Source organism: Mustela erminea, chromosome 17 (assembly GCF_009829155.1).
Source record: "Mustela erminea isolate mMusErm1 chromosome 17, mMusErm1.Pri, whole genome shotgun sequence".
Classification (NCBI taxonomy): Eukaryota; Metazoa; Chordata; class Mammalia; order Carnivora; family Mustelidae; genus Mustela; species Mustela erminea.
The window spans coordinates 13,631,023-13,657,834 of NC_045630.1; the positions used below are offsets into that span (position 1 = coordinate 13,631,023).

A 26,812-nucleotide genomic window follows, 5' to 3' on the forward strand; every position below is an offset into this window, starting at 1 on the left:
GAATGGCTAATACCCAAAAGATAAGAAATACAAAGTGTTGGTGAGCATGTGGAGAAAAAGGAACACTGATGAGCTGTTGTGGAAATGTAAATTGGTACATCTACTGTGGAAAACAGCATGGAGGTTCCTCAAAAAATTAAAAATAGAAATACTATACAATCTAGTAATTCCATTGCTGGGTATTTACCTGAAGAAAATGGAAACACTGAGAGATTAACATGTACCCTGTATGTTTATTGCAACATTATTTATGATAACCAAGATAGGGGGGCACCTGGGTGGCTCAGTGGGTTAAAGCCTCTGCCTTCAGCTCAGGTCATGATCCCAGAGTCCTGGGATCGAGCTCCACATCGGGCTCTCTGCTCTGCAGGGAGCCTGCTAACTCCTCTCTCTCTCTCTGCCTGCCTCTCTGCCTACTTGTGATCTCTGTGTGTCAAATAAATAAATAAAATCTTAAAAAAAAAAAAAAGATAGGGAGGCAACCTTAGTCTCTATCTATCAATGAATGGATAAAGAAAATGTGCTGCATATAAACAATGGACTATTACTCAGCCACAAAAAGAACGAAATCTTGCCACTCATGACAACATGGATGGTCTATTATGCTAACTGAAATAAATCAGATAGAGAAAGACAAATACCATTTGATTTCACTTGTATGTGGAATCTAAAAAACAAAACAAATGAACAAACAAAAAAATAACAGACTCCTAATTACAGAGATACAAACTTGTGGTTGCCAGAGAGGAGGTCTGATTGGGGTAGAGAGGGATATAGGCGAAATAGCTGAAGGGAACTAAGTCATACAGACTTCCTGTTATAAAATAAATTATAGGAATAGAAAGGACAGCATAGAGAATATAGTCAATAATATTGTAATAACTTTTTATGGTGACATATGGTAACTACACGTATTGTAGTAAGCATTTCGTAGTGTTTATGATTGTTGAATCACTATGTTGTGTGCCTGAAACTAATATAATCTTGTGTAAGCTATATTTTAATTTAAAAAAAAAAGCCAGTCACAAAAGGAAAAAAATATATACCTATCTCATTATATGATTTAATTCTTTGAAACCCAGCATCGTGCCAGATATAAAGTAATTTGCACAACATCGGAGGTATGGTTTCATGTTTTTAGATGTTATCGTGATGGAGGATGCCCCAATATAAGTGCTTAGTTCCGACTTATTTCTAAGCTCTATTCACGTATTGACATGTGTCTTCTAAACATTTACATCTAGATTTGTTCACATGTGTTTATTGAATATTTACCATGGGAGAGGGATGTGTTGTGTGTTGGAAAAAATATAGTTTCTGCCCTATATTAGTTTTCTATTCCTGTCATAACAAATGACCACAAACTTAGCATCTTAAAACAACTAAATGTATTATGTTGAAGTTCCTTTTTTTTTTAGATTTTCTTAAAAATTCAAGTTAGTTAACATATAGCGCATTATTAGTTTCAGGGGTAGAATTCAGTGATTGATCAGTTGCATATAACACCCAATGCTCATTACGTCATGTTCATCACCCTGTTACCTCCTCCGCTCACACCCTTCCCCTCTGGCAACCCTCAGTTTGTTCCATATAGTTAAGAGTCTCTTACGGTTTGCCTCCCTCTCCGATTTTGTATTATTTTACTTTTCCTTCCCTTCCCCCATGTTCATCAGTTTTGTTTCTTAAATTACACATCTGAGTGAAGTCATGTATTTGTCTTTCTCTATGTCAAAGTTCTCTGGACCAGAGGACTGACATGGGTCACCTTGGACTATAATCAAGGTGCCGGCAGGGCTGTGTTCCTTACTGGAGGGTCTGGGAAAAATCCACTCCATTGGATTGGCTGAATTCTTTGTAGTTGTAGGACTGAACCCTTCCTTACTGGCTATCAGCCAAGACTGGTCTTTGCTTCTAGAAGCTGTCTGCTACTTCTCATGCTTTCCTATGAGGTCCCAGAGGCCCATCCCCAGTGCTAACATGTGGGTGTCTCTATCTTAGCGCCAGCAACTGTGTATCCCTCTCATACTTAAAATCTCTCTGATTTCCCCTTCTGCCGTATCATTTCTGTGTTTCCACTTCTGGCCAGAGGTAGTTCTCTGCTTTTCAGGGTTGATGGGATTTGATTGAGCCTACTCAGATAATCCAACATAATCTGTTTTAAGGTCTGTACCTTAATTACATCTGCAAAGTCCTTTTTTGCCAGGAACATAACATATTCATAGGTTCTGGAGATTAAGGTATGAACATCCTTGGCGACCATTATTCTGCCTACAATATGCCCATGAAAAACTCGAAACTTGGTTGGGAAATAGGCACGTGAACAAAAAATCAAATGGAAGGGGTTGGTACTGTATACAGTGGGAGAACAAAGAACGGAGAGAATCAGTGTTTCTTGTGCTGAATATGGAAGGATGAGTACGTGTTTGATAAGGGGCAGAGGTTGAGGGTGGGCTGGGGTGGGCGGAGGGGAACATGTCAGGAGGAGCAGCAGTAACAGCCATAGCAATAATAGTAACAGTGGCTATCGCAAACACTTTTATAAAGGTGACTTCACTGAAATTCTCACAAATGATAGATGCTGTTACTATCTTCCATTATAGCTTCTGCAGATAAAGTTTTAATGTCTTCACTTTTAGAGTAGAAAGGGCAGAATTATGGTATCAGGTAGTTGAGAGAATTAACATTGATGGCTAAAGTATAGAACATGGTGAGTAAACAGAACAAGATAAATAGAAATACTTAGCTAGTAGACTTGGTCACTGGTTATGAAGGTAGGAGACAGGGGAAATTCATAGTGACTGAGGGAGCTTTTTGGTGGTGGAGGTGTTACATGGTTGATGGTGTTACTCAGTACTGTAGGAGGAGAAACAGGGTTTGGTTTTATTTCTAGTGGGGACAGGGCTTTGACAAGAGGAAGGGGTGAGTTCAGAAGGCAACTGTGGGAATATTCAGCTGAATTTAAATGAAGACTTACGTAGTGTAGGTCAAACACTTATTAAGGAAGTTCAAAGATGAGGTGGTCACCATCGCTTCAAATTCATCATATCCAACATGGTATTTACCGTCTTCTCCTCAGGCTGGTCCCCCATCTTCTCACCATTCTTTCATTTTCCCAAGCTTGACATCTTTTTTTCATCCTTGACTCTCATCTCTCTGGAGGGGAACCCGAAAGCCCTCTTTACAATGTTTGTAGGTGTTTTTGATGTAAATACTCTGGACATGGCCCATTGCAGATAGTGGCTACTTTTGTGCTGCTGTGGCAGAGATGAAGAGCTCCAGCAGAGACCACGTGGGCCAGCAAGGCCAAAAATCTTTACTGTCTGGATCTCTATAGAAAGTTTGCCAACTGCTATTGTGTCTCCAAAATAGTAAAGTAATAACATGGTAGAATAATTATCTCTAGTCATTCCTTCTATCCATCAAGATGGGTTCGGGGAAGAGGTAGTCTGAGGGGGCAGTGTGTGAGATCATGCATGGTCTTGAGGTAATTTTTTTGAACTTGGGTTTTTTTTTCTGAATGAGAGGAGTGGTGTGATGTAACTTACGTTTTTAAAAGAAAACACTGGCTGCTATTTAGAGAATAGACCATAGAGCAGAAAATAAGGAAGCAGAGAAATCTGTTGGGAGGCCAGTGTTATAATCCAGATAAATCTTCGAATCAGGGTAGTAGCTGTGCAAGTGAGTTCACATTTTGGATACATTTTGAACATGGAGCTGACAGGATTTGCTGATGGAAAAAGAGGAGCTCAGATGAGTCTTGGATGAATAAGCAGTACCAAAAGGGGGTCTTAAGTTGGAGCTTGAGTTATTGAGATCACATTATACCACGTTGCTACATAAGGGATTTTAAGAAGAAAATTGAGACTTTAGCAATGTCTGTAAATTTTTTTTTTACTTCTTCTTAACCATATATGTTCCATGAGGAAAAATTCTTTGTGTAAAATAATTTTTCCACTTAAGCAATGTATTTCATTTTTTTTTTTTTAAAGAATTTATTTATTTGAGAGAGAGAGAGAACATGCACACACGCAGGGGTGGGGAGAGGCAGAGGCAGAGGGAGAGGGAGAAGCAGACTCTGTACTGAGCAGGGAGCCAACATGGGGCTCGATCCTAGGACCCTGAGATCATGACCTGAGCCAAAGGCAGATGCTTAACCGACTGAACCACCCAGGTGCCCCTTAAGCAATATATTTTAAAATAAATCTAGGAAAACATAGAAATGTTTCTAAAATAGGGAATTTTTAGAAAAGGAAACTATAATAAAACCTTAGATAAGACTGTTAATCCTGTGATTTGGTGGCTTAAAAAACAAAACACAAAACACCTATTCAAAAATTAATTTTGGTGGAGTCAGTTCCAGCATTTATCCCCAAACCCTTAAAGTATAGTTTCAAAAGTGTACAAGTCAATGTTTCATTGTACTGTGAATAAATTATTACTCATATCTTTTGTGTAGGTTTTACTTGTAATGGACACAAGGACAGAACAGACATTCATTTTAAAAGTAAGTAGAATTTGTATGTTTAATGAATTTAGGCATTTATCTTTAAATTATGCTTTTGAAAGAAAAAAAATTTAATATTTTTTCCTGGGTGTTTGGGTGTTATATTATATTTGGATGTTATATTTGTGGTGATCTATATTTATTTTACTTTCTGTTCTTTATCAGAGTTGATAAATACAGCATACATTTAAAAAGAGTTGTAGGTCATAGAGTATGGAGGTAATAGTTTGAATAAGTTGAAGACTCTTCCCCTGCTGTTTAAATATATAGTGTGTACTTTAAACACATCTCTAATACATTTTGTATTATTTGTGAAGATTGCGCACAACTGTACCTTTGATTATGATTATATCCCAAAGAGCTGTAATTTTGCCTGTAAGTCTCTGTTTCAGGTATTTGGGAAAGTTATCTACATCCCTGGTCCTCTTTCTCTCTCTCTCTCTCTCTCTCTTTTTTTTTTTAAACTAAATTCAATTTTATTTCTTTGTATAACAATTTCTAACTAAATGAACAAGGAGAGAAAAAACCCTGGATTTGTAATTTCAAAATTGAAATGGATTGTGACAGGACCTATTCTAAAATATCCTAATTGAACAATTCCCATAGCATCTAGAAATAATCATTCAGATGAGTTTTATATTTCTTTTTCAGATACTTTTTCTTTTACTAACTGCATGGCAATAAGTCACATTGACATATACTGAAATGAATTTCTTTGCACGTCTCCTTTATCACTGGCATTTCCCCGGATCTTTAAACCAGGCTTTGACTCCAGACGCTACCCACACCTTGTTCCTTTGGAGAAACTTAAAGTAGTCTTTATACTTTTTTGACATTAAATTTTCAAATCGCCTGTTTCATCTAGGAATACCTTTTGTGTCTCAGAAATTTGAATCATCTCACAGTGTCTACTGCTTTAAAGGTAGAGATAGATAATATATGTAAAATAAAACTTAAGAAAAGGTCATAGAGAAATAACTGTGTGTCATCCTGATGACTTAGTTTGAGAGCATCTCTAATAAAAACACTGACCCACGTAATTGATTTTAATGGCAGCTTTGTGGCATCTTCCGTTCTCTGGATTCACGCCAGATGCCATCAGCAGAGCCTCCAGGGACTGAGGGGCATAGAGCAGCAGATGAGTGGTTTCTCTGAAGCCCAGAGTAACTCGGATAGATTAGTTTGGTTGATAAACACAGAGCACAGCAGGCTCCAAAGGCAACTGAGGGTACAACTGACCTTTTTGTTCTCTGTCAGGGTCTAAGGAAAAGCAGTGAATACAGCAGGAACAGAAAGACCATCATCCCCCGCTGCGTGCCCAACATGGTGTGTCTGCACAAGTACATCATTTCTGAGGAGTCCGTGTTTCTTGTGCTGCAGCACGCAGAAGGTTAGTTTGTGGTTTAAAATTGTTTACAGAGCGAAGAGTGTCATCTCCTTAGTTTTTCAGTGTCTATAATGTCCTTTGTTTACTTCTGTCATTGCATGGGCAGATAAAACATGCGAAACCCATGTAAGAAACTGTCCTCTGTCCTCCGTTCTCTTTGAGTTGTCAGGGAAAATGACAACCGCAGGTGAACAGGAGGTTTTATTTGAACTACAGTAACATTCTTAGATACACATAACGACTTACTTTCTCCTAGAATTGAGCTACTGTGATGAGCACGTTAAGGTGAATGTCTGCTAAAAGAGCTAGGTTTTATCTTAGGGATTTTATTTTGTTCTCTGTTCTCTGCTAAAAGGATACATTAATGTTAGATAACGAAAATAAAAAGCATCCCCTGAAGAATTAATTAATTACCTCCTTTTTTAGAATGCATGGGTATTTGCTTAACATTTGACATTACCTAGTTATTCTGATCTGGGTTTTTACGAATACAGCCATTGGCATCACATATGGGTACAAAGCAGAGGCCTGGTGCTCTGCCTTCAAACTATTGATGAAATTTCAGCTCATGGTAGAGGGAACAGGTGGCAAAAAAGTACTATGTTTTGATTTGTTTTTGCCCTTTAACACCTGAATTTAAATAAATAGTCTTTTATTTAGAATGACTGAATACAGCATATAAATATAAATCCACATAATGAATATAGGCTTTTGGCCTTAAAAGGTATTTTTAAAATAGTGAAAAAATTTAAATTATTTCTCATGTTTCACGAAGGTGTTATTTTTATTTTTACATTACTGAGAATAAAGAACTGTTATGTTTTCCAAATAGGCATGACATTTGAATTTAATGCATTTTTCCCAGGAAAATGAGTCATTGCTTCGTGGAATGAGGTCTTTATGATAACTAATGCAAGATTTTTGACGGGGGCAATAAACTATTAATATTGTTTATTATGAAGTACAGCACAAGATAACTACAGATGGAGGGAAGACCTCCATATGTAGTATTTAATAGGAAATTCAGAAGGGGCTCCATGGTCTCTCAGGTATTAAGAGAGTTAATTGCGTGTGTGAATTGGATAACTAATTCACCTTTGTTCAGACATTATAGACAGCTTTTATCTGAGGATACCAGTGCATTACAGACATTATTGAATTAGAGGTCATGTCATCTGATAGCGAAATACAGCCACCTCTGGTGTGGAACAAAATAACTTGCGTAGTAATAATCCATAATAATTTAGAACAAGGTCAGTAGGATGAATGTAATTATAGTCAATATTCTATTACCCAGTGTGGATTATTCATGTTGGAGATTATCTGTGGCAAATTTTCGATTCTAGTTTGCCTCTGCTGTTGGCAGCTTCTTCCTGCTCATTCTCTTCCTTCTCCAGAACACACCAGTTTTTCTTCTGCCATCTTCTCACTTTCTCTGATACCCCTTAAAGCTGATATTTCAACTGATTTTACTTTAATATTGAGAAAATCTTTATAATCTTTTTGAAAGCCATGTGTCTAGATTTAGATTATCTTTACCAAGCTTCTTTTCCTTTATTGTTGGCCTCAGCTGGCTTTGAATGGCTACATGATTTTGAATTTCTCTTGGATTATTTAAACTTGGGGGAGGATCTCTTTTTGACTGTTGATTTCAGGTGTCTGCTGCTCGATTTTAAGATTTTATAACACAAAGATATTATATGACAGTGCAAGTAGGAACTGTACATTCATTTAATATTCAGCAAATTTATTGAGCATGTATTATGTACTAGACTCTCTCTTTGGTGAACAAGACAGCAAGAGAGCTTGCCCCTTTGAAACTTACATTCTTGTGATGAGTTTTCAAACAGAAAACCAAAAGCTTGATAATACTGATGAATAATGGGGAGTGCACTGGTCTCTAACAAGTGAGCTTTAAAAAAAATGAACACCTGGGCAACTACTTTAGATGAGGTAGTCAAGGAAGCCTGCTCCAAAAAGGCAACATTTAAGAGGAGTTTTGAATGACAGAAGAAATAACCATTTGGATGAAATTGGGAAGCACATTCTAGGTACAGGCATCAGTGTAAGAAACCAAAAGCAAAAAGGCAAAAACATGAACAAGAAAGGAGACCATTTGGTTGGAGTGTAGTAGGTGAGGGCAGTCGTGATCTATGAGACTCTAGAAATAGGCAGGAGTCTTCTACTGCAGGGAAAGGACTTTGACTTTTATTCAAGTGCATTGGGAAACCAGTGGATCTCTAAAGCAGTGGCGAGATCTGATTTATGTTTTAAGAAAGATCGCTCTGACTTTTGTATAAAGGGCAAGGAATAGTAATCAGTCAGTGCATGGTCTAGACAAGAGCTGATGATGGCATGGCGTTCTGGAGTTCTAGCTTCTATGCTTTGAGGGTAGACTCTAGGATCTGTGATAGATTCTAAGTCAGGGAGAGAAGAATATAGGCGACTTTTTTGGCTTTACCTTGAGCAATCAGGTGAACTTTATCATGGGCAGTGTGCTATGTTTTACATAGTGGTTTTTGTTACTGATGTGAATTAGAAGTCGTGCATATATCATACACACATTGCTTTTATATGTGTAAATAGCTGTTCCTAAAAATCAGTGTTGAACAGTTGTTTTCTCTTTTATGAATGCTTGAATATTTATGATGTGCGACTTTAGCTTCCTTATGGTTACAGGACTATTCAAGATTCAGGTAAATCTCTCAGACTCATTTTCCTTCCACTTTTAATTCATTTATTCAGAAATATATTGGTGCTTACTGGGATACAGGCTCAGTTCTAACATGGCAGTGAACAAAACTGATGAAGACTTTGCCCACATAGAGCTGAGCATCGAGAGGCAAAACCAACAATAAGCAAATACGTGTCAGATGGAGATAAGTTCTGTGGTGAAAGTTAAATAAAAGAAGGGGAAAAGGGATGCTGAAGGGGTGAGGTGGGAGTTACTGTTTTATCTAGAGTGGTCACTTCATTAAGAAAGGGATGTTTGGCCAGTGACCTGAAGAAAGTAAGGGGGGAGCATTGTGGGTATGTGAGGGAATAGTATCTCAGCAAGGGAGAACAATTAGACTTGGAGCCAAGAGTGTGGGTGACATATAAGAAATAGCAAGGTTACTGTGGCTGGAGCAGAATGGGAAGAGCTTGGAAGTAGGGAGGCAGGTGGGAAAATTCTGTGGTCTTAATAGGCCACTTTAGGAACTTGACTTTTTTTTTTTTTTTTTAGCACGATCATGGAGGGAAGGATTCAGGGGCAGAGGGAGAGAAAGAATCTCAAGTAGGCTCCATGCCCCAGTGTGGAGTCCAATACGGGGCTTGGTCTCACAACCCCAAGATCATGACCTGAGCCAGAGTCAAGAGTCAGACCCTTAACTGATTGAGCCACTCAGGTGCTCGAAGAACTTGCTTTTTCTTCTGACTAGATAGGAGGTGGTTGAGGGATATTGAGCAAAGGAATGACAAGATAGGGGTCACTCTGGCTGCTTTGTGGAAAATGTAGTCTAGGAGGGCAAAGGCAAAAGCAGGAGACCAGTATGAACATGTTTGCAGCAATCTAGTTGAAAATAATTGTGGCTTGCACAAAGTGTTTAGTGGTAGAGGTGGTGAGAAATGGTCATTAGATTCTGAATCTATTTTGAAGTTAGAACTGACATGATTCTGCTTTACATGCCTGCAAGGTTTTCGGCTCACAGAACTGAAAGAATGGAATTCCCATTTACTAAGATGGGGAAAGCTATCGGAGGGGTGGATTTAGAGGAAAAAATCAGGGATTCAGTTTTGGACCTGTGAGTATGAGATGCTTCTGAAATGTCCGGGTGGCACTGAGTAGGCATTTGGATATACCAGGCAGGATTTTAGGAGAGAGATTGAAAATGTTTATTGTTCCTATTAATGAATCCCTTATTTTAACTCTGGAGAAGACAAGGTGAGAAAATAATTGTATTTAGTGCAGGCCACATGCATTATTAAAACTCTGACTTCCTAAGAATAAGGGATTATGTCATTTTCATCATCTGTATCCCAGCATTTAGGAGAATACTTGGTACATAGGGTACATAGAAGATGCTCAGTGTATAATTGCCTGATACTGAGGAGGTCAGAGAAAAGGTGAAATGCCTAGGTTGGAAGGAATGCCTGCAAGTGTGGATACACCAGATAGGCGGGGGATGGGAAAGAGTTTTGCACCAAGTCACTTGGGGACTCGAGGGGTGAAATGATTCTCTTTTTATTAACTGTTTTTTTTTTTTTCCAAAAAAATTTATGAAACTAATATATAAAGTAATATTTTTGAACTACGGTATAGAAGTATATAAAGTAAAAATAAAAATTCTTCCTTCTTAGTCACTTTAATGCCCAGTTCCACTCTCTAGAAATAGGGGAAAATTTCCAATGTGTATAAACATATACTTTCCACATGTCTGGTTAAATAAAACAGATCTTACAAATTGTTCTATGGCTTGTTTTCTTCCCCATCTTAACAATGTACCTTCGACAGCTTTCCTTGTCAGTACATATAGGTCTGCATTAAGACCAGTGTAGTGGTTAGAAACAAGGATTCTAGAGCCAGACTACATTAGTTTGTGTGACGTTGGGCAAGGTGTTTAATGTTTTTGTGCCTCCATTTCCTTGTCTATAAAATAGGGATGATAATTATTTACCTCATACAGTTGATGGGAGGATTAAGTAGTTGATCTATGTAAAGCACTCAGTGCCTGGCACCTGGTGAACTGTGTGTATTTCCAAATGTTGCTCTTGCTGTTTTGAATAAAGAATATTTGCTTGTACTGATACTATAATTTATTTAACTCCTCCCTTAATAATTGGTATTTAAATTGTTTCTAGTACTTTTTCCTGTATATCTTTGTGTATTTTTGTTTTCTTTTTTGAGAACTATTTATAGCATGCATTTCTTGACGTAGAATTGCTGGTTCAAAAAATGATTTTGATCGGGACACCTGGGTGGCTCAGTTGGTTAAGCAGCTGCCTTCGGCTCAGGTCATGATCCCAGCGTCCTGGGATCGAGTCCCACATCGGGCTCCTTGCTCAGCGGGGAACCTGCTTCTCCCTCTGCCTCTGCCTGCCATTCTGTCTGCCTGTGCTCTCTCTCTCTGATAAATAAATAAAATCTTTAAAAAAAAAATGATTTTGATCATTGTTCCAGCAGTATTTTATCGTACATATTAAAGTCAAGTCTTAATTCTGGTCAAGCAAATTTAACAAATATTCTTTGCAGTCTTTCAGAAAACCAATAAATTAAAATTTAATAAGAGTTTTTATTAAACTTTATGAATTGTGGATTTCATTAGCTTAAAATAGCTAATAGCTCTAAGTTTTATGTGCTTCAGTGAGGCTTATAAAGGTGTCATTCATATTTCTGAAGTGTTAAAAATTATAAATATGGGGGCTCCTGGGTGACTCAGTGGGTTAAAGCCTCTGCCTTCGGCTCAGGTCATGATTCCAGGGTTCTGGGATCGAGCCCCACATCGGGCTCTCTGCTCGCAGGGAGGCTGCTTCCTTCTCTCTCTCTGCCTGCCACTCTACCTACTTGTGATCTCTGTCTGTCAAGTTAAAAAAGAAAATTATAAATATGTTAGGTATTTTCTACTTATATTTTGAGAGATTTTTTTAAAGGATAATGTTTTTAATGTTATAATTATAACATTATAATTATAATTGTAATAATAATTACAATTATACTGTTGACATTTGTGTAAGTTTGTCTATTAGGCCTGATCTTAATTGATAGAAAGTAAAACACACTCAGCTTTTGTGGGTGAGAAATGTCAAAGGACATTTCTTAGAAGTTTTGTGGTTTTCATGATTTTGTCATTGAAAAAAAGTATGGGATAGGACCAAAATTTTATTTCCATAGTTCCATATCAAACCTTAAATTTAACTGGGCACCCAGCAAAGAATGGAGAAGGGCTAAAACAGTTTCAGTTTTTGAAAAATGCAGAGTTTTTATAATTCATTCTAGGGTACTTGTTTAGGTTAGGAACAAATGTCATGAAGATAGTGCCAACCATCACATTTAAGAATTCTATGTAATAATGAGAAGAATAGAAATTAAGGGAGATGACATATTTGACTAAACAAATTGGTCAGCTTGCTATCATTCAGTAAAAGCAAGTTGCTGTGAAGATGGCATTACACAGGCTTATAGGAGTAGATTCTGGGATAGCCTATCTCTAAAGGAGTTTCACAACATGTATCAGAAGCATTAAACATATTCATGCTTTTTGATCTAGTCTTTTCGTTTCTGGAATTCTGTCCTGACGAAATTATCAAGGATGTCAAGTACTTCATGTAAAAGTACATATTATTTTAGTTATAAAATAGTAAAAGATTGGAAACAGTGTAAATGTCCAACAGTAGATGAACATGTAAATACCTCCTAATGTCTGTCACATGGTTATGCTGTATAGCCACTGAAGTTCATGGTCTCATGAAAATTAGAAAATGTTTATGATGTGATGTTAGTCACAAATAAAAAGTCTGGAAGTAAATGTACAAATAGTTAATAGTGTTTTTTAAAAAAGATTTATCCATTTATTAGAGAGGGAGGGAGAGTGCTTGAGTGTACTCTCATGAATGGGGGTAGGACAGAGGGGAGAGAGAGACGCCCAAGCGGATTTCCTGCTGAGCATGGAGCCCAGTGTGTGGCTATATCCCATGACCCATGAGATCATGACCTGAGCCCAAATCAAGAGGCAAATGCTTAACTAACTGAACCACCCAGGCCCCTGTAGTTAATAGTTTTGTGTTATTATTGTATTTGTATTCTATTATTATAAATAGATTTGTATTATTTTGAATTTTTCTCTTCTGTTCTTTTTTTGTATTTAATTTTTTTGAGACCATATATTTGTTTTAAAGCAGAAAGGAAGCATGACCCAAAATAATGATACTAATATTTATAGACTCTTATTCTTAAAAGATTTTCAAACTACTGGGAAAGATGTCATCTTTTTATAACCCGATTTAATAACTATTTATTTAATACCTATTATTTTACATGCTAGGCAGAATCCTCTCCTTGTAGTTTTGAAGACCCTGTAGTCTGGTATAGGAGATGGTAAAAGTATACAAGTATGAAAGTAATATTACTGTGAAACAGAACATTTTAAATGTTGTAAGAGGGACTGAGTGATATAAAAGATTCAGAGAATCTGAATCCACTGAGGGCATGTCAGAAAATTGGTAAAAGAAACCAAATTCCTGAGGAACCATCAAGAATGGTTAGGATTTTCACAAGTAGATATTGGAGAAACTAGTAAGAAAAAAAATTCTTTAAGTGGTAGGTATAGTTTGAGCAAAAGCCCAGCATGGGTTATATTTGGAGGAATCCAGTTCAGATGAATTATTTGGTGAGTTGAAGGGGAGGACCAGATCATAGCTTGACACATTGTATTACTGAGGGGTTCAGTGCCTCTGTAGAGTTGGTACATACATTATTTAGTAGGTGGAGGGAATTTGGGTTCTTGAATGGAGAAATCATACAAGTCTGTGCTGAAATGGAAGATTAGTGGGCAGCAATTAGTATGATAGAATGATACAGAAAGGAATTAAAGCAGGGATCTAGTTGTAGCTATAAAGTTATTCCAAGAAGCAGATTGACTAGAGGAATCAGTAGAAGAGGAAGACGGCGTAAAATATTATGGACACGTGCTGTAGGACTTGGAAACTTGCCCAAAAGAACAAGGGAGGAAAAATAATCTAAGATTGGCGTGAAGGTCAGAAAGAGGAAGTGATGGGGGAGAAGGAGGAGAAAGAATTTAAGGACATTGAATTTTAGATTTCAGCAGTTCATCCAGGTGAACTTGGCCTAAGAATGTATGCAACTTCTCTTAGAACTTTACTGGGTACTGTTTCTTGCTGTTATTGGAACTTTGCAACTGCAAAGACTATCTACTTTGTGTTGGCACATCTCATTCTGATGAGTTATCATTTGAGTTAAAGCAGCACTGACTGAGTGCCCGTCATGTCGTGCACACTGTTTAGGCAGTAGATACAGAAAGATGAAAAAGATGGTCCTGTCCTCACAGTCGTCCCCATCTAGGAGAATGGAAAACAACACACATTGTTTCAGTTGGACTGCTTACAAGAATCCCAGCTCCGGGTTCAGGCTTTATTGTTAGTGTGTCACAACAGACATATTTGTGATAAGAGGAATGTGGCTATTGTTGTCAAATGATGAAGAAAATGATGGAATCAATGCATAGCTTCTTTTGTGAGTTTCAAAGCTATATATGAACCTTAAATTTTATTTGAATATGGGGAAATACGAAACACTAAGTATAATCTAGTCAGGACAGAAAGTTAGCTAAGAAAAAGAGGGAAAAGTTAAACACCATAATGTCCAATACTCCTAATTATTGTCAAAATGGGAGAAGATTATTAACTGGGTCACAGGGAGAGATGTCTCAGTATCTTAGGATTAATTTTATGACAGTTATCCTTTATTATACATTTACTTTATAGTAGGCACAGTACTGGGGCTATTTACTGAGTTTCTCTAAATGAAATGAAATGCCAAGTACAAAAGGATTTTTTTGGATGCTTCCACTAACCTTTTTATACATATAATTGACTGTCAGAGATTATTTCTCTTAAGATTGTTACCCTTGGTATAGGATGCTTAATAAGGACATTAAAAAGGTGCTGGGAAAAAAAAGTTGCCTTCTCCATGTTAATAGAGGGATTTATTTTTAACACATTATTTCCCATTTTTGGAAGCTACAGTTAACATTGTCACAAAGTATGCATCTGCAATTATCGTTTATAAGATTTCTAGATCAAATTTAACTATTACAATACAGTGAAACTTTGGTAGGTTTTTGATACTTATAGTTATTTGTTCAAAGATTCTAATGAGCGGGGCGCCTGGGTGGCTCAGTGGGTTAAGCCGCTGCCTTCGGCTCAGGTCATGATCTCAGGGTCCTGGGATCGAGTCCCGCATCGGGCTCTCTGCTCAGCAGGGAGCCTGCTTCCTCCTCTCTCTCTCTGCCTGCCTCTCTGCCTACTTGTAATCTCTCTCTGTCAAATAAATAAATAAAATCTTAAAAAAAAAAAAAGATTCTAATGAGCAAAACAGGTGGAGTTTTTAATGGTTAACATAACACAAAAAGAAAAGTAAGGGGAGGGACGCCTGGGTGGCTCAGTTGGTTGGACGACTGCCTTCGGCTCAGGTCATGATCCCGGAGTCCCCAGATCGAGTCCCGCATCAGGCTCCCAGCTCCATGGGGAGTCTGCTTCTCTCTCTGACCTTCTCCTCGTTAATGCTCTCTCTCACTGTCTGTCTCTCAAGTAAATAAATAAAATCTTAAAAAAAAAAAAAGAAAAGAAAAGTAAAGTAAGGGGAAATAACTAATAAGTATTCCTGGTAAAGCATTGGCTTCCTTTATGTTTATTTGATTTCTGTGAAATTGATTTTTTAAAAGATTTTGTTTATTTATTTGACACAGAGAGAGATCACAAGTAGGCAGAGAGGCAGGCAGAGAGAGAGGGAGAAGCAGGCTCCCTGATGAGCAGAGAGCCTGATGTGGGGCTCGATCCCAGGATCCTGAGTCATGACCTGAGCTGAAAGCAGAGGCTTTAACCCACTGAGCCACCCAGGTGCCCCTGAAATTGATTTTTACGATTTTACTTTTCCATAGGTTTCTTGTATATCTCAGAATACAGAACCAGAATTACAATAGTTGGCCACATTAATGGCTGCCCAATCAATTTTCCTCAATTGCTTTACTTGGTCTTATACATATATGATGTATATGGGGGGGATGGGAAAAATGTTATTAATATGTCATTTACAATGGCATAATTATATACCTGATGCTGTATCTCCCCTCTGATCTTGGACTGGGCATAATATAGAATATTATGGAATGATATTGTTGATTTTTACCCCCTATAGTCTATACAATTTTAAGAGGACTTATTTATGTATTTCCACTTGGCCAAGGGGCCATGCTTCAAAAAATTATTACATAAACAGCTCAGAACGTAATCAGATGTTTCAGCAGCTAAATCATATTTAAAGCAGTGTTCTACTGTGGGATTTCATATTAGTATTTGTTAAACTAATTTCAAAGGGAAAGACAGGTTGTCATTTAAAAGATAATTGGTATCAGGAGATATGTTTAAAACTATACTCAACAGTCAGCAATAACAAGAAAGCATTTCATTAAAATGCTTGTTTTACAGCATACTTGATATTAATGGGTATCATTGTCTTGCGTTTGGTTGATTATTGGAATGCTCTTTGTTTTTCTGAGGGCTTCAATAGGTAACCATTACTTTGGGGATCTTAAAAATTTTTTTGGTTATACTTGTTCACAGGTGGCAAACTCTGGTCATATATCAGTAAGTTTCTAAACAGAAGCCCTGAAGAAAGCTTTGACATCGGGGAAGTGAAAAAATCTACACTTACCAAAGTTCACCTTCAACAGCCAACTTCTAGTCCTCAGGACAGCAGCAGCTTTGACTCCAGAGGAAGTGACAGTGGAACCATGCTCAAAGTTCTGCCGTTGAAGACTAGTCTTACTCCAAGCTCTCAAGATGATAGTAACCAAGATGAAGAAGGCCAGGATAGCTCTCCAAAATGGCCAGATTCTGGCTCAAGTTCAGAAGAAGAATGTACTACTAGTTATTTGACATTATGCAATGAATATGGGCAAGAAAAGATTGAACCAGGGTCATTGAATGAGGAGCCTTTCATGAAGATTGGAGGGAGTGGTGTTGATACCAAAGTTACTGAAAGCTTCCCGGCACACCTTGCCGCTGGCAGTGACAGCCCCAGCACCCAGCAGATAGCTCGTGAGCTGAAGTTCTTTGCTGGAGATGATGATGTAGAAGCAGTTAGTTCTCCAAGAACATCAGATTCCCTTAGTAGATCTAAAAACAGCCCCATGGAATTCTTTAGGATAGACAGTAAGGATAGCACTAGTGAACTGCTAGGCCTTGATTTTGGAGAAAAACTGTATAGTCTAAAGTCAGAGCCTCTGAAACCATTTTTCACTCTTCCAGACGGAGACAGCACTTCCAGGAGTTCTGGTGGTAGTGAAAGCAAGGTAGAGTTTCTAGCTCAGGACACCATTAGCAGGGGCTCAGATGACTCTGTCCCAGTCATTTCTTTTAAAGATGCTGCTTTCGATGATGTCACTGGCACTGAGGAGGGAAGGCCTGATCTTCTTGTAAATCTTCCTGGTGAACTGGAGCCGACCAGAGATGGTGCAGCAGTGGGAACGACTAAGTGTCTGCAGACCGACATAGGCATAACTGAAAGTAAACTGTTGGAAGCCCCCGATGTTTTATGCCTTCGACTTAGTACTGAAAAACGCCAAGCAAGAGAAGAAGAAGGCACGGAGGAATTGAGTGATTCCTCTGGACCTACATCCCAGAGTCTAGCTGAGAAACACAATGCCCAGGGGGATCTTGGGATGTTATTTTTAGCGGCTGCTGATCATAGTAGTTCAGGAGACATGTCTTTGTTACACACCGATTCTAAGTTCCAAGGACTTGGAGTGGTGGAGTCGGTAGTAACTGCAGACAACACAGAAGAAAGCTTATTCCATATTCCTAACCCACTCTCAGGTGCTAATGAATATAATGTAAACACAGACACTTTAAAAACTGAAGAAGTATTGCTGTTTACAGATCAAACGGAGGATTTGGCTAAAGAGGAACTGACTTTATTTCAGAGAGATCCAGAGACTAAGGGAGAGAGTGGATTAGCCCTAGAAGGAGACAAGGAAATACATCAGATTTTTGAGGACCTTGATAAAAAATTAGCACTAAACTCCAGGTTTTACATCCCCGAGGGCTGCATTCAAAGATGGGCAGCTGAAATGGTGGTAGCCCTTGATGCTTTACATAGAGAGGGAATTGTGTGCCGCGATTTGAACCCAAACAACATCTTATTGAATGATAGAGGTCAGGAACTTTTGCAAATGCATTTCTTTTTATTCGCTGTTGCTTCCAATTAACTGAGTAGGCGTTTTATCTTGTAATTAGTATCTTCATTTCCTGTCTAGAGCTTCATTATCAGTGCGGCAAATTCACCCCCAGTAATAGCTTCTAGTACTTAATGATGCCATTATTCTTAATGATACTGTTTTTAGCTACAAAAGGAGTAATTACAGTTCACTTCTGCAGAAAATGGAAGAGAAAAATGTTTTGATTTCTCCTGTCGTTTTGTTTTTAGGACACATTCAGCTAACGTATTTTAGCAGGTGGAGTGAGGTTGAAGATTCCTGTGACAGCGATGCCATAGAGAGAATGTACTGTGCCCCAGGTTAGAGCAATCTCCTAAAATGTTTCACTTGAAAAAGTAGTTCAGCAGCTCTCTTTTCTTTGCAGAAGTTGTGTTTTTCACTCACAGTTCACATATGTATTGGATTTGAGTATCTCTTTAATCCTCCAAAAAAGAAAATTTGGAAATTAAAGCATTGTATATTCCAATAGAGGAGTGTGTGTGTGTGTGTGTGTGTGTGTGTGTGTGTTGTTGTTGTTGTTGTTGTTGTTGTTAAACAGGTTTGTACTTTAGAACTGACAGTGCAGTCTGTCTTAGACATGTCGTAACTTCTTAGTATTTAGAAGGACCTTTAAATACCCCAAACCTCTCTAACTGCATGGTTTTATTAAGATAGGAGTGGTAGCCGACAAAGGGGGTAAAATTCCCAAGGATAAAATGGGTAATAAAAAAAAGTGGAATTAAAAAAATGCAATATTGTGACTTCAATGATAAGCCAAGCTGGGTTTGTAGAGCAGATTTTAGAGTTCTTTTCTGTATCTGAGACATTTTAGGAAGCATGTTCTTCTTGGTTTAAAATAGCCAGTTTAGCCAAATATTTGACACAATAGGTTACTGTATTGTCTATTTCTTAAAAATTAGAGATTTATTTCTGGGGTGTGATAGATCCTTTGCTGGTAATGATAGGTCATTTAAGCATCTGAATTGGATTTGAGTTAGTGTCTCTGTCAGTGCAGATGGGGCTATATCTGAACCCAAAGTTTGTTCACCTTTTGCCTACCTTTTAACCTCTTTGGATGGTCTAAGTTACTTCACTTGTCACCCCAATAGCTTTCAAAGGAGGTTCAGACTGATTATGTTGACATGATATGCTTAGTTGTTGATTAATACAGTATTTAATGCTTCCTAGCTAACCAGCGTATTATTGATGCTAACATTGCTTCCCTGCATAATGGGAAATGATTATAATTAGGATCGAAAGAGCTATATTGTTTTTAGTTACAACCTTCATTGTTAAGAATTATTTCTGTATTGGGGAATAGCAAAGTTTTTCAAGCTGCAAAAGCAAATAGCCTATAACTATTTCCTGAAAACAATGATTTGGATTTTTTTCTTACTGTTATATCTTTTCTTTTCTACTTCCTTCCCTCAAGTTAGGGGTGTTTGATTTTATTTTTTTCTTAGGGGCAATAGAGCATGACTATATTTTTGTTTCTCTCAAGTAGATAATATTATGCTGTTTCTTTTGAAGCCTTAGTATGATTTAGTTAATGGGATAACAAAAATAATTTCATAGTGTAATCACTTTATGATGGTTATCTGGTTCTCTTTTTTTATACTTCACCCCCTTTTCTAATTTGATAAATAACATTTTAGGTACCAGTGTACACAAGTACATATGTTAATTGTAATGAATTTGGAGGTTTTAGAATCAAAATTAAATCTGGGAGTTCTTTGACATGAAACCTGTTAAATCCAGAAGTGAAGTGCAGTATAAACGTCACATCAAAACCAATGTTGTGAGACATTGTATAATATTTATAACTGACTCCTTATTTCCTATTTTTATTTTCACTCTCTTATTGAAAACTATTGGGTCATCCTTTGGCATTCCAGCAGATTGTTTCTTCAGCGTACAGTCCTATACTTTAATATTCATAGCATGTTGACATCCTGAGAATTTTAATATATGTGGAACAAAGCTATACTGCATTCATCAACTACTACATACTTTTAATTTTGTGTACCGAAATACTGAGTTTAATCCAGATCAGTTTCCAGATTTTCCTTTAAAGCCTTTCCCGGGAAATCACAATTCTAATAGTTTACCAGCAGGTGGCAGTCTACCATTAATGGATTTTTACTGTCATCTTCCAGGTTGCCCTTCACTAACATTTGAAAAAAGCTGTCATCTGAAGAAGGGCTTTGTTTTAATTATTTGCATGAAAGAATTGTACTTTTAAGCTTTGTGAGTTGCAGAAGTGTTCTAGCATTATGGCATGCACTGAACAATGTGGAAAGTCTCTTCTATTCTTTGGGCCTATTAATTTGTTTTATCAGTTGGTGGGGGAAACAAAACCAGCAGTGGCCTTCACTGAAAAGTAAAGCTAGTGTTGTAATGTAGATGATCATAAACCCAGAGAGTTACAGAACACAGTTAAGTCCGTGTTCTCCTAACCCCTTGCTTATAATATAAAGGAACTGGGACAAAAAATTGTAAATTACTGTTTATTTCAAGAGTGAATAGTGGTGCCACTGATAAAAACTGTTAAGTAGGTTTTCCTCCTCTTCTCAAAGGGTGGGTGCAATGCTAATATGCTAATATTTCAGTGCTTAAAAGTCACGAATCCATTAATACATGGGGACAGAGAGTATTAGTCATCTTCTGGTCTGCCCTTAGAAACACTGTAGGGTTGCAGTCATTCTCTCCCACATTCCCTCTGCCTTTCCGTTTTCCAACTCTAACCTTAGTATTATTGTCCAAGTAACTCTAAAGCATGTTAAGCTGCTGGTGTTTGGTTAGAAAGTAAAGTTGTCATAAGATTGTGATGAGAATGATCCAGTTCTGTTTAAACAGCATGCAGCCTCTACCCCGACCCCTCCTCCCTCCTGGGAATCCTTATCACGTATTTGTCCTAAAAACATGATCCACCTGCCCTGTACTTTATAATATCAGCAGTGTATCTTTTCATCTTGTGGATGATGTGCCTTTATATTTTGAGAAAAATTTCCAGTAACAGATTCGATTTACATGGACAGAAACTTGAGCACATGCCAAACTAGCAGGGGGGCCATTATTCTGCTCTATAAATAAGTTTAAAAAAGAAACAACACACACACAGAAACCTGTGAATCAACATGTTTTGGTCTAATTGAGGGGAAAAGCAAGATAGATAAATTTTGAAATGCAAATGATCACCTTCTGTTATTGAAGTATAGTTTCTGCCAACTTTGCGATCTCAGATTTTAAAAAGTCATAGTCATTTTAACAGTGTGTACTACCAAGGATATCTGATGTTCACCAGTTTCTACAACAACATGAAGAACTTTTTTAAAAAGTTGCCACTTTTTATGTTAAAGAAAACAAGTCCGTAACAAAAAGACAAAACCCATGGTGCTTTCTCTGTCTACATCTGTGAAAAAGCAGGCAAATAAATGGCCGCAGCTGCAGGCCGATCAAGAGGGTCTTGAGAATACGAATTCACTGATCAAACCCAGCCCTGTTTTCAAAGTCGAAGCCATTCCTTTTAGGTTCACTTTGTATCCTTAGATTACCTAGGATGATTCTCTAGAAAGGTTTTATTTTAAATAAACATCATTCATGGTAAATGGGTTCCTTTCATACCAGAGAAACATAGGACAGAGTTCAGGAAGAGAAAGAGCAAAGAAATAGACTCCAAAGTGGAAATAGGTTGTATAGCGTGACAATATAAACATAATACTGTCTAGTTTCCACGTTAGGAAACTTTTAGATACTTTATTAAGAGACTTGTGGACAGGTTGCCCTATTTTTGGTGGTGAGCCGTTACAGAATAAAAACTAGAGTAAATTGATTATTCTTCTCTAGAGGACTTCTTTGTAGTTTCTTTGTAGTTACTCTGATTTTGTTTTTTTGTTTTTTTGTTTTTTAAAGATTTTATTTATTTTATTTGACAGACAGAGATCACAAGTAAGCAGAGAGGGGCCTGATGCGGGGCTCGATCTCAGGGCCCTGAAATCATAACCTGAGCTGAAGGCAGTGGCTTTAACCCACTGAGCCACCCAGGCACCCCTCTGATTTTATTTCTATATTTGTGTACACACACGCACACACGCACACACACACACACACACACACACACACACACACACACAGGATTTTATGTGCGCTATCATCATAACTATTAATGTATCATAACACAGAATAAATTTTTGTTATAGCATTTTAAGTGTAAATGAAGAATAAAGTGTCAAGAAAGTATTTTTTTACCAGTATTTTTCCCCTTAACAGTCTTGACCCTTCATTATAAAAAAGCAGCTAGAACCTGTAATAGCATATAAAGTACAAAAGACTATATTTGAAAGTTTAATAAGCAATCTAAGGCAAGTGAGTAAAATTGTTTACATGTTCATTATCATGCTAATATAATCACTTCAGTTTCTTATTCTGGTCTTCACAGGTTGATGCGGTGTCCTCTCCCTGGGTGTCCTTCACCTTCATTTTCCACTCCATGATGAGCCTTTATAAATGCTTGAAATTTACATTGATATTTCTCATTGAATACTTTTCAGACTTTAGAATTTATAGGTGAATGTGTGTGTAATTGAAGAAGTCCAAACTGCTTTTTACTGCAGTCCGATCTCCACGCTCCCAGATGTCAAATGACAGCTTTGCTTCCTCTCTTAGGCGATTTCACACTTGGAAACAGCTCACAGCTGACAGTGAAAAGTGAAACATAGAAAAATCATGCTGAAAACTATCGGCAAAATTCAGTTTTAGAGCATAACATTTATTTACTACCACCCTTTGCTCTTCTAGCCGGACTTTATCAAATAGTCCATGAATATATTTTTTGAGGGTAGTCTCTTCTGTCCTTTTTCATAAATGTATCTTACATGTTATTTGTTGCCTTTTTAAACATGGGGCTCCACGTGATAGTTTTGTATTTGATATATAGATCTAGGACTCAGCCCATGGATGGTTTAAAATACCATGAGGATGTCATAAGTTTAAGATTTAGAATCATAAAGTGGAATTAAGAATTAACAACCTTCGGAGCACCTGGGTGGCTCAGTCATTAGGCGTCTGCCTTTGGCTCGGGTCATGGTCCTAGGGTCCTGGGATGGAGCCCTGCATTGGGCTCCCAGCTCAGCGGGAGACCAGCTTCTCCCTCTCCCACCCCGCCCCTGCATGTGTTCCCTCTCTCACTGTCTCTCTTTCTCTCTCTCTCTGTCAAATAAATAAAGTCTTAAAAAAAAAATTACCAACCTTAAATTTTTTTCCATAACCATTAACTCATAGGTTGGCCTTGAGCATGTTATTTAAGACTTTCTAAACCTTAAAAAAAAATAGGCTTTCTAAACCTTAGTTTACCACTAGTAAAACAGATTTGTTGAGTATAAAAAAAAGATCACAACAGATATCAAATCACCTAATACCCTTCTTACACAAAATGTAGTCAGAATTCAAATTCATTTTATTAAGGCAAGAATCCCCCCAACCCCCTGCCAAGGATAAATACTGATTTCTTGTCTGCTGTTTAGCAGGGTGAAAATCATTATTTCACTTGAGGACTTTCTTTTCTTTTCTTTTTTTTTTTTTTTTTAAGATTTTTTATTTATTTGTCAGGGAGAGAGAGTACACACAAGCAGGCAGAGAGGCAGGCAGAGAGAGAGGAGGAAGCAGGCTCCCCGCTGAGCAAGGAACCCGATGTGGGATTCAATTCCAGGACCCCAGGATCATGACCTGAGCCGAAGGCAGCGGCTTAACCAACTGAGCCACTCAGGCGTCCCTCACTTGATGACTTTCAAAGTGTATGTGTATGTATACACACACACACACACAGACACACACACACAAATTAACTTATTTGAGAGAGAGAAGGAGAGCACAAGTAGGCAGAGAGGCAGGCAGAGGGAGAGGGAGAAGCAGTCTCCTTGCTGAGCAGAGAGCCTGATGCGGGGCCCGATCCCAGGACCCTGGGATCATGACCCAAGCCCAAGGCAGATGCTTAACCAACTAAGCCACCCAGGCGCCCCTCCAAGTATATATTTTTACTCATTTATAGAGTATTTACATAATATATATGATGTGAAAATGAAGAATTTATGGATAGTATTTTCATTTGGAAGAGAAAAGCCAAGACACCTTTTGAGTAGGGTGAAATTTGATTGTCAAGATTCTCAAAAAACAAAATTGTTTAAAGAAGAAAGAATCATTTTGTATATGAGAATTTTGGGATCTTAGGTAACTTCACCAAACATGAGGGAATGTGAAGTTAAGAGAGAAACCATATGAATATAGATGTATATATTTTTTTAAAAAATTTCTTTAAAGGTTTATTTATTTATTTATTTGAGAGAGAGAGAGAGAGAGAGACAGAGACAGAGAGAGGGAACACAGGCAGGGGGTGATGGGAGAGGGATAAGCAGGCTTCCCACCTAGCAGGGAGCCCGATATGGGCCTCGGTCCCAGGACTCTGGGATCATGACCTGAGCCAAAGGCAGACACTTAATGACTGAGCCACCCAGGAGCCCTAAATGTACATTTTGTCTTTTTTTTTTTAAGCTGTCCCACCTCCGGTCAGCCCGTATCTCCCCTCCACCCCTGTAGTTCTTAGATGTACATTTTGAAATAATAATGATATAACCAGGAAATACGGATATATCTCTGGGGAGGCTTTAATTTTTCCCCCCAAAGGAGAAAGAAGAAAAAAGCAAGAGGGAGCTATAGAAATAATTTTTAAAGAGTACAGTATTTGTGGTTAATATTTAAACATTATCTTTCAAACAGTAACTCTTTTGTCTGATTTACTCTTAAGCAAAACTTCACCAGTAACTCTCTTGTACATAGTGGATGCTCTAATGTTTTCCTTGAACAATTAGCAAGTACTTTTAGTCCTTTGCCTTTAGTTTTTATTGTCATAAAGATCAAATCTCTGTCTTCTTTGGGGGAACCAGTAACTTTTCCAGTTTGCCATAGAACAGTGAAAATTTTACACTGATGAATATTCCCTGATGTACTTTACCCCTGTCTGTTGATGAAGCTTGTGCCATGAGTATAGAGTCATACTAAGACAAGCAAAAGAGCTTGCAGTCAACCCAAATCTTACCTAGTCCCGGGAAGCCCCTCCTGACAGAAAGATTAAAGAGTTGCTTTATACTGTTTTGAAAAGTCTGGAACCTTGGGATCCCTCCCTAGGTAAGGTGTATCTTGGATCTCTCACAAATCCCCCAGTGATGGGCCAGTCACCTTCACCTCTGCGTTAAGGTCACTCCATGTTGAAATAGACCCTTTCTGAAATCATACTTCTCATGAGAACAAAATATGATTTGTCTCCATTGATGGGAATGAGGCAGAATAATAGCAAAGTGTCCCATACTTGTGATTTGGCACCTTAGAGGATAACATATTAGCTCTTCTCAGGAGAAGAAATTCTTCGGCCATTAGAACTAGAGAATTTTTAAGAGTCATTAGTAATGTTTTCATACGGAAGAGGTAAAGTACAAGATCTCTGTATGTTTCATAAGACTACCCGTTATACCGGGGGTGGGGGGTTACCTCAAACTTTAGATTATTAAGAGGATATTAGTTTTAACCTCTTATTTACTCCAAATGATTTTCTTTCTGATCTGGGACAGATTCTTTTTTTTAGAAGAGGAACACGAGACAAGATACTTGTAGTTTTAAGTAGTAGCTGCATTGTAATGCTTCTTGATGTTCAGGTCTAAGTTGATTTTTGGCAACTATTTGGTTACTTAGCCTCACTACCATATTATTGTAAAAAGGAAAATGGCTGTCTTTTACCTCTGATCTTTAATGCAGAAGAGATAATAGTCTTAAATATTACGTACCAGAGCTACTGGCTAGCTACTTTGACCAAAGCATCTGTTTCCATAGTATATAAAATTTTGTCAGTTTGTGTATGTGCTGCCGAAGTGAGCACAAAATTTTGTCAGTTTGCATCTCCATGAAGTAGCCAGGGCTTACTCCTTCCAAGCAATTATTCACAAATGCTTCCTTCAAATAAATGTTTAAAAATGCTAAGGTTTTAAAAAATTGATGACAAAGCAAATGGGATTCCTTAAGCTCCTTTAATAGCAGTGCATGGAGCTCGGGCTGCCTAACACGGCAACAGCGGTGCGGGGCGGGTTGGGGGGGGGAGCTGCGTCTGTCATTTTCACAATTTTCAGTTAGCCTTTTTCTCATCAATCAACTTTAATGGCTTTGGTTGGGTAACAGTGTGACACCCGATGGCTATTCAGAATGGAGTTGTTGTGATATGATCAATGGAAAATGGAGCATGCTGTTGGTTGTTTTTTTTTTTTTTCCTACTAGAAATGCAGGGTGGGAGAGTAAGCAAGATTGTATAGAGCTCAGAATTATAATTGTAATCAGTCAACCAGAAGTCATCTGGTAGTTATCCATTTCTTATTTTAAATCACAAGAAGTACAGTAATGATACCTATAAACTCCCTTGAACAGGTAATTCTTGGTTCTGGAATGCTGAATCAAGTTAAATCAAGGAGTTTGGTGCAACTTACGCAGATAAGTGCAGGAAAGCTCAGAACATGGTTGCCAGGTCATCCCCGCAATGAGAAACTCCGAGCTAGGTAGCGAGAAAAAAGCAGATTTAAGTATTTGGTCAAGCCCAACTTGAATTCTCTGAGTGCAGTGTGTCCTTATGTCCAAGTCCCCACAATACAGCTGGCCCAGGGTTTCAGGTAATTAAAGTGCTTGAAAAACCACTGGATTAATAAGGTGGTGGCAGGCAGCAAGGCTAGAGCCTGGGTTGAACCAAGAAAACAAGTGTGTGAAAGGTAGAGGCGCACACTTCTCCCATCGCCCTGTGGTGCAGTCAAGTGTGGAGCTCTGGCTGCTGCACGCTTCTCTCTGGAAAGTGCTAGCCTCTGTCATCGGCCCTCTCTGGATAATACTCTAATGGATGAGAGGAATGTGATACTGATAATT

The 26,812-nt window shown here is 38.0% G+C and overlaps 1 protein-coding gene across 8 annotated transcripts in view; it reads left to right on the forward strand.

Moving 5' to 3' along the window:
* Nucleotides 1-26,812, forward strand: part of RPS6KC1 (ribosomal protein S6 kinase C1) — a 177,885-nt gene that overhangs the window by 129,983 nt on the left and 21,090 nt on the right. For 4 of the 8 annotated variants that reach the window (XR_004279901.1, XM_032316993.1, XM_032316995.1 and 1 more), the window contains 4 exons: nucleotides 4,457-4,504; nucleotides 5,762-5,894; nucleotides 16,230-17,822; nucleotides 18,094-18,183. Coding sequence is in view for 6 of the 8 variants with exons in the window: in XM_032316993.1 (XP_032172884.1) it covers nucleotides 4,457-4,504; nucleotides 5,762-5,894; nucleotides 16,230-17,822; nucleotides 18,094-18,183 (1,864 nt within the window). In the remaining 2 variants the exon portion in view is untranslated. The remainder of the gene's footprint in view (nucleotides 1-4,456; nucleotides 4,505-5,761; nucleotides 5,895-16,229; nucleotides 17,823-18,093; nucleotides 18,184-26,812) is intronic. The other 4 variants (XM_032316994.1, XM_032316997.1, XR_004279903.1 and 1 more) reach the window with 4 other exon arrangements.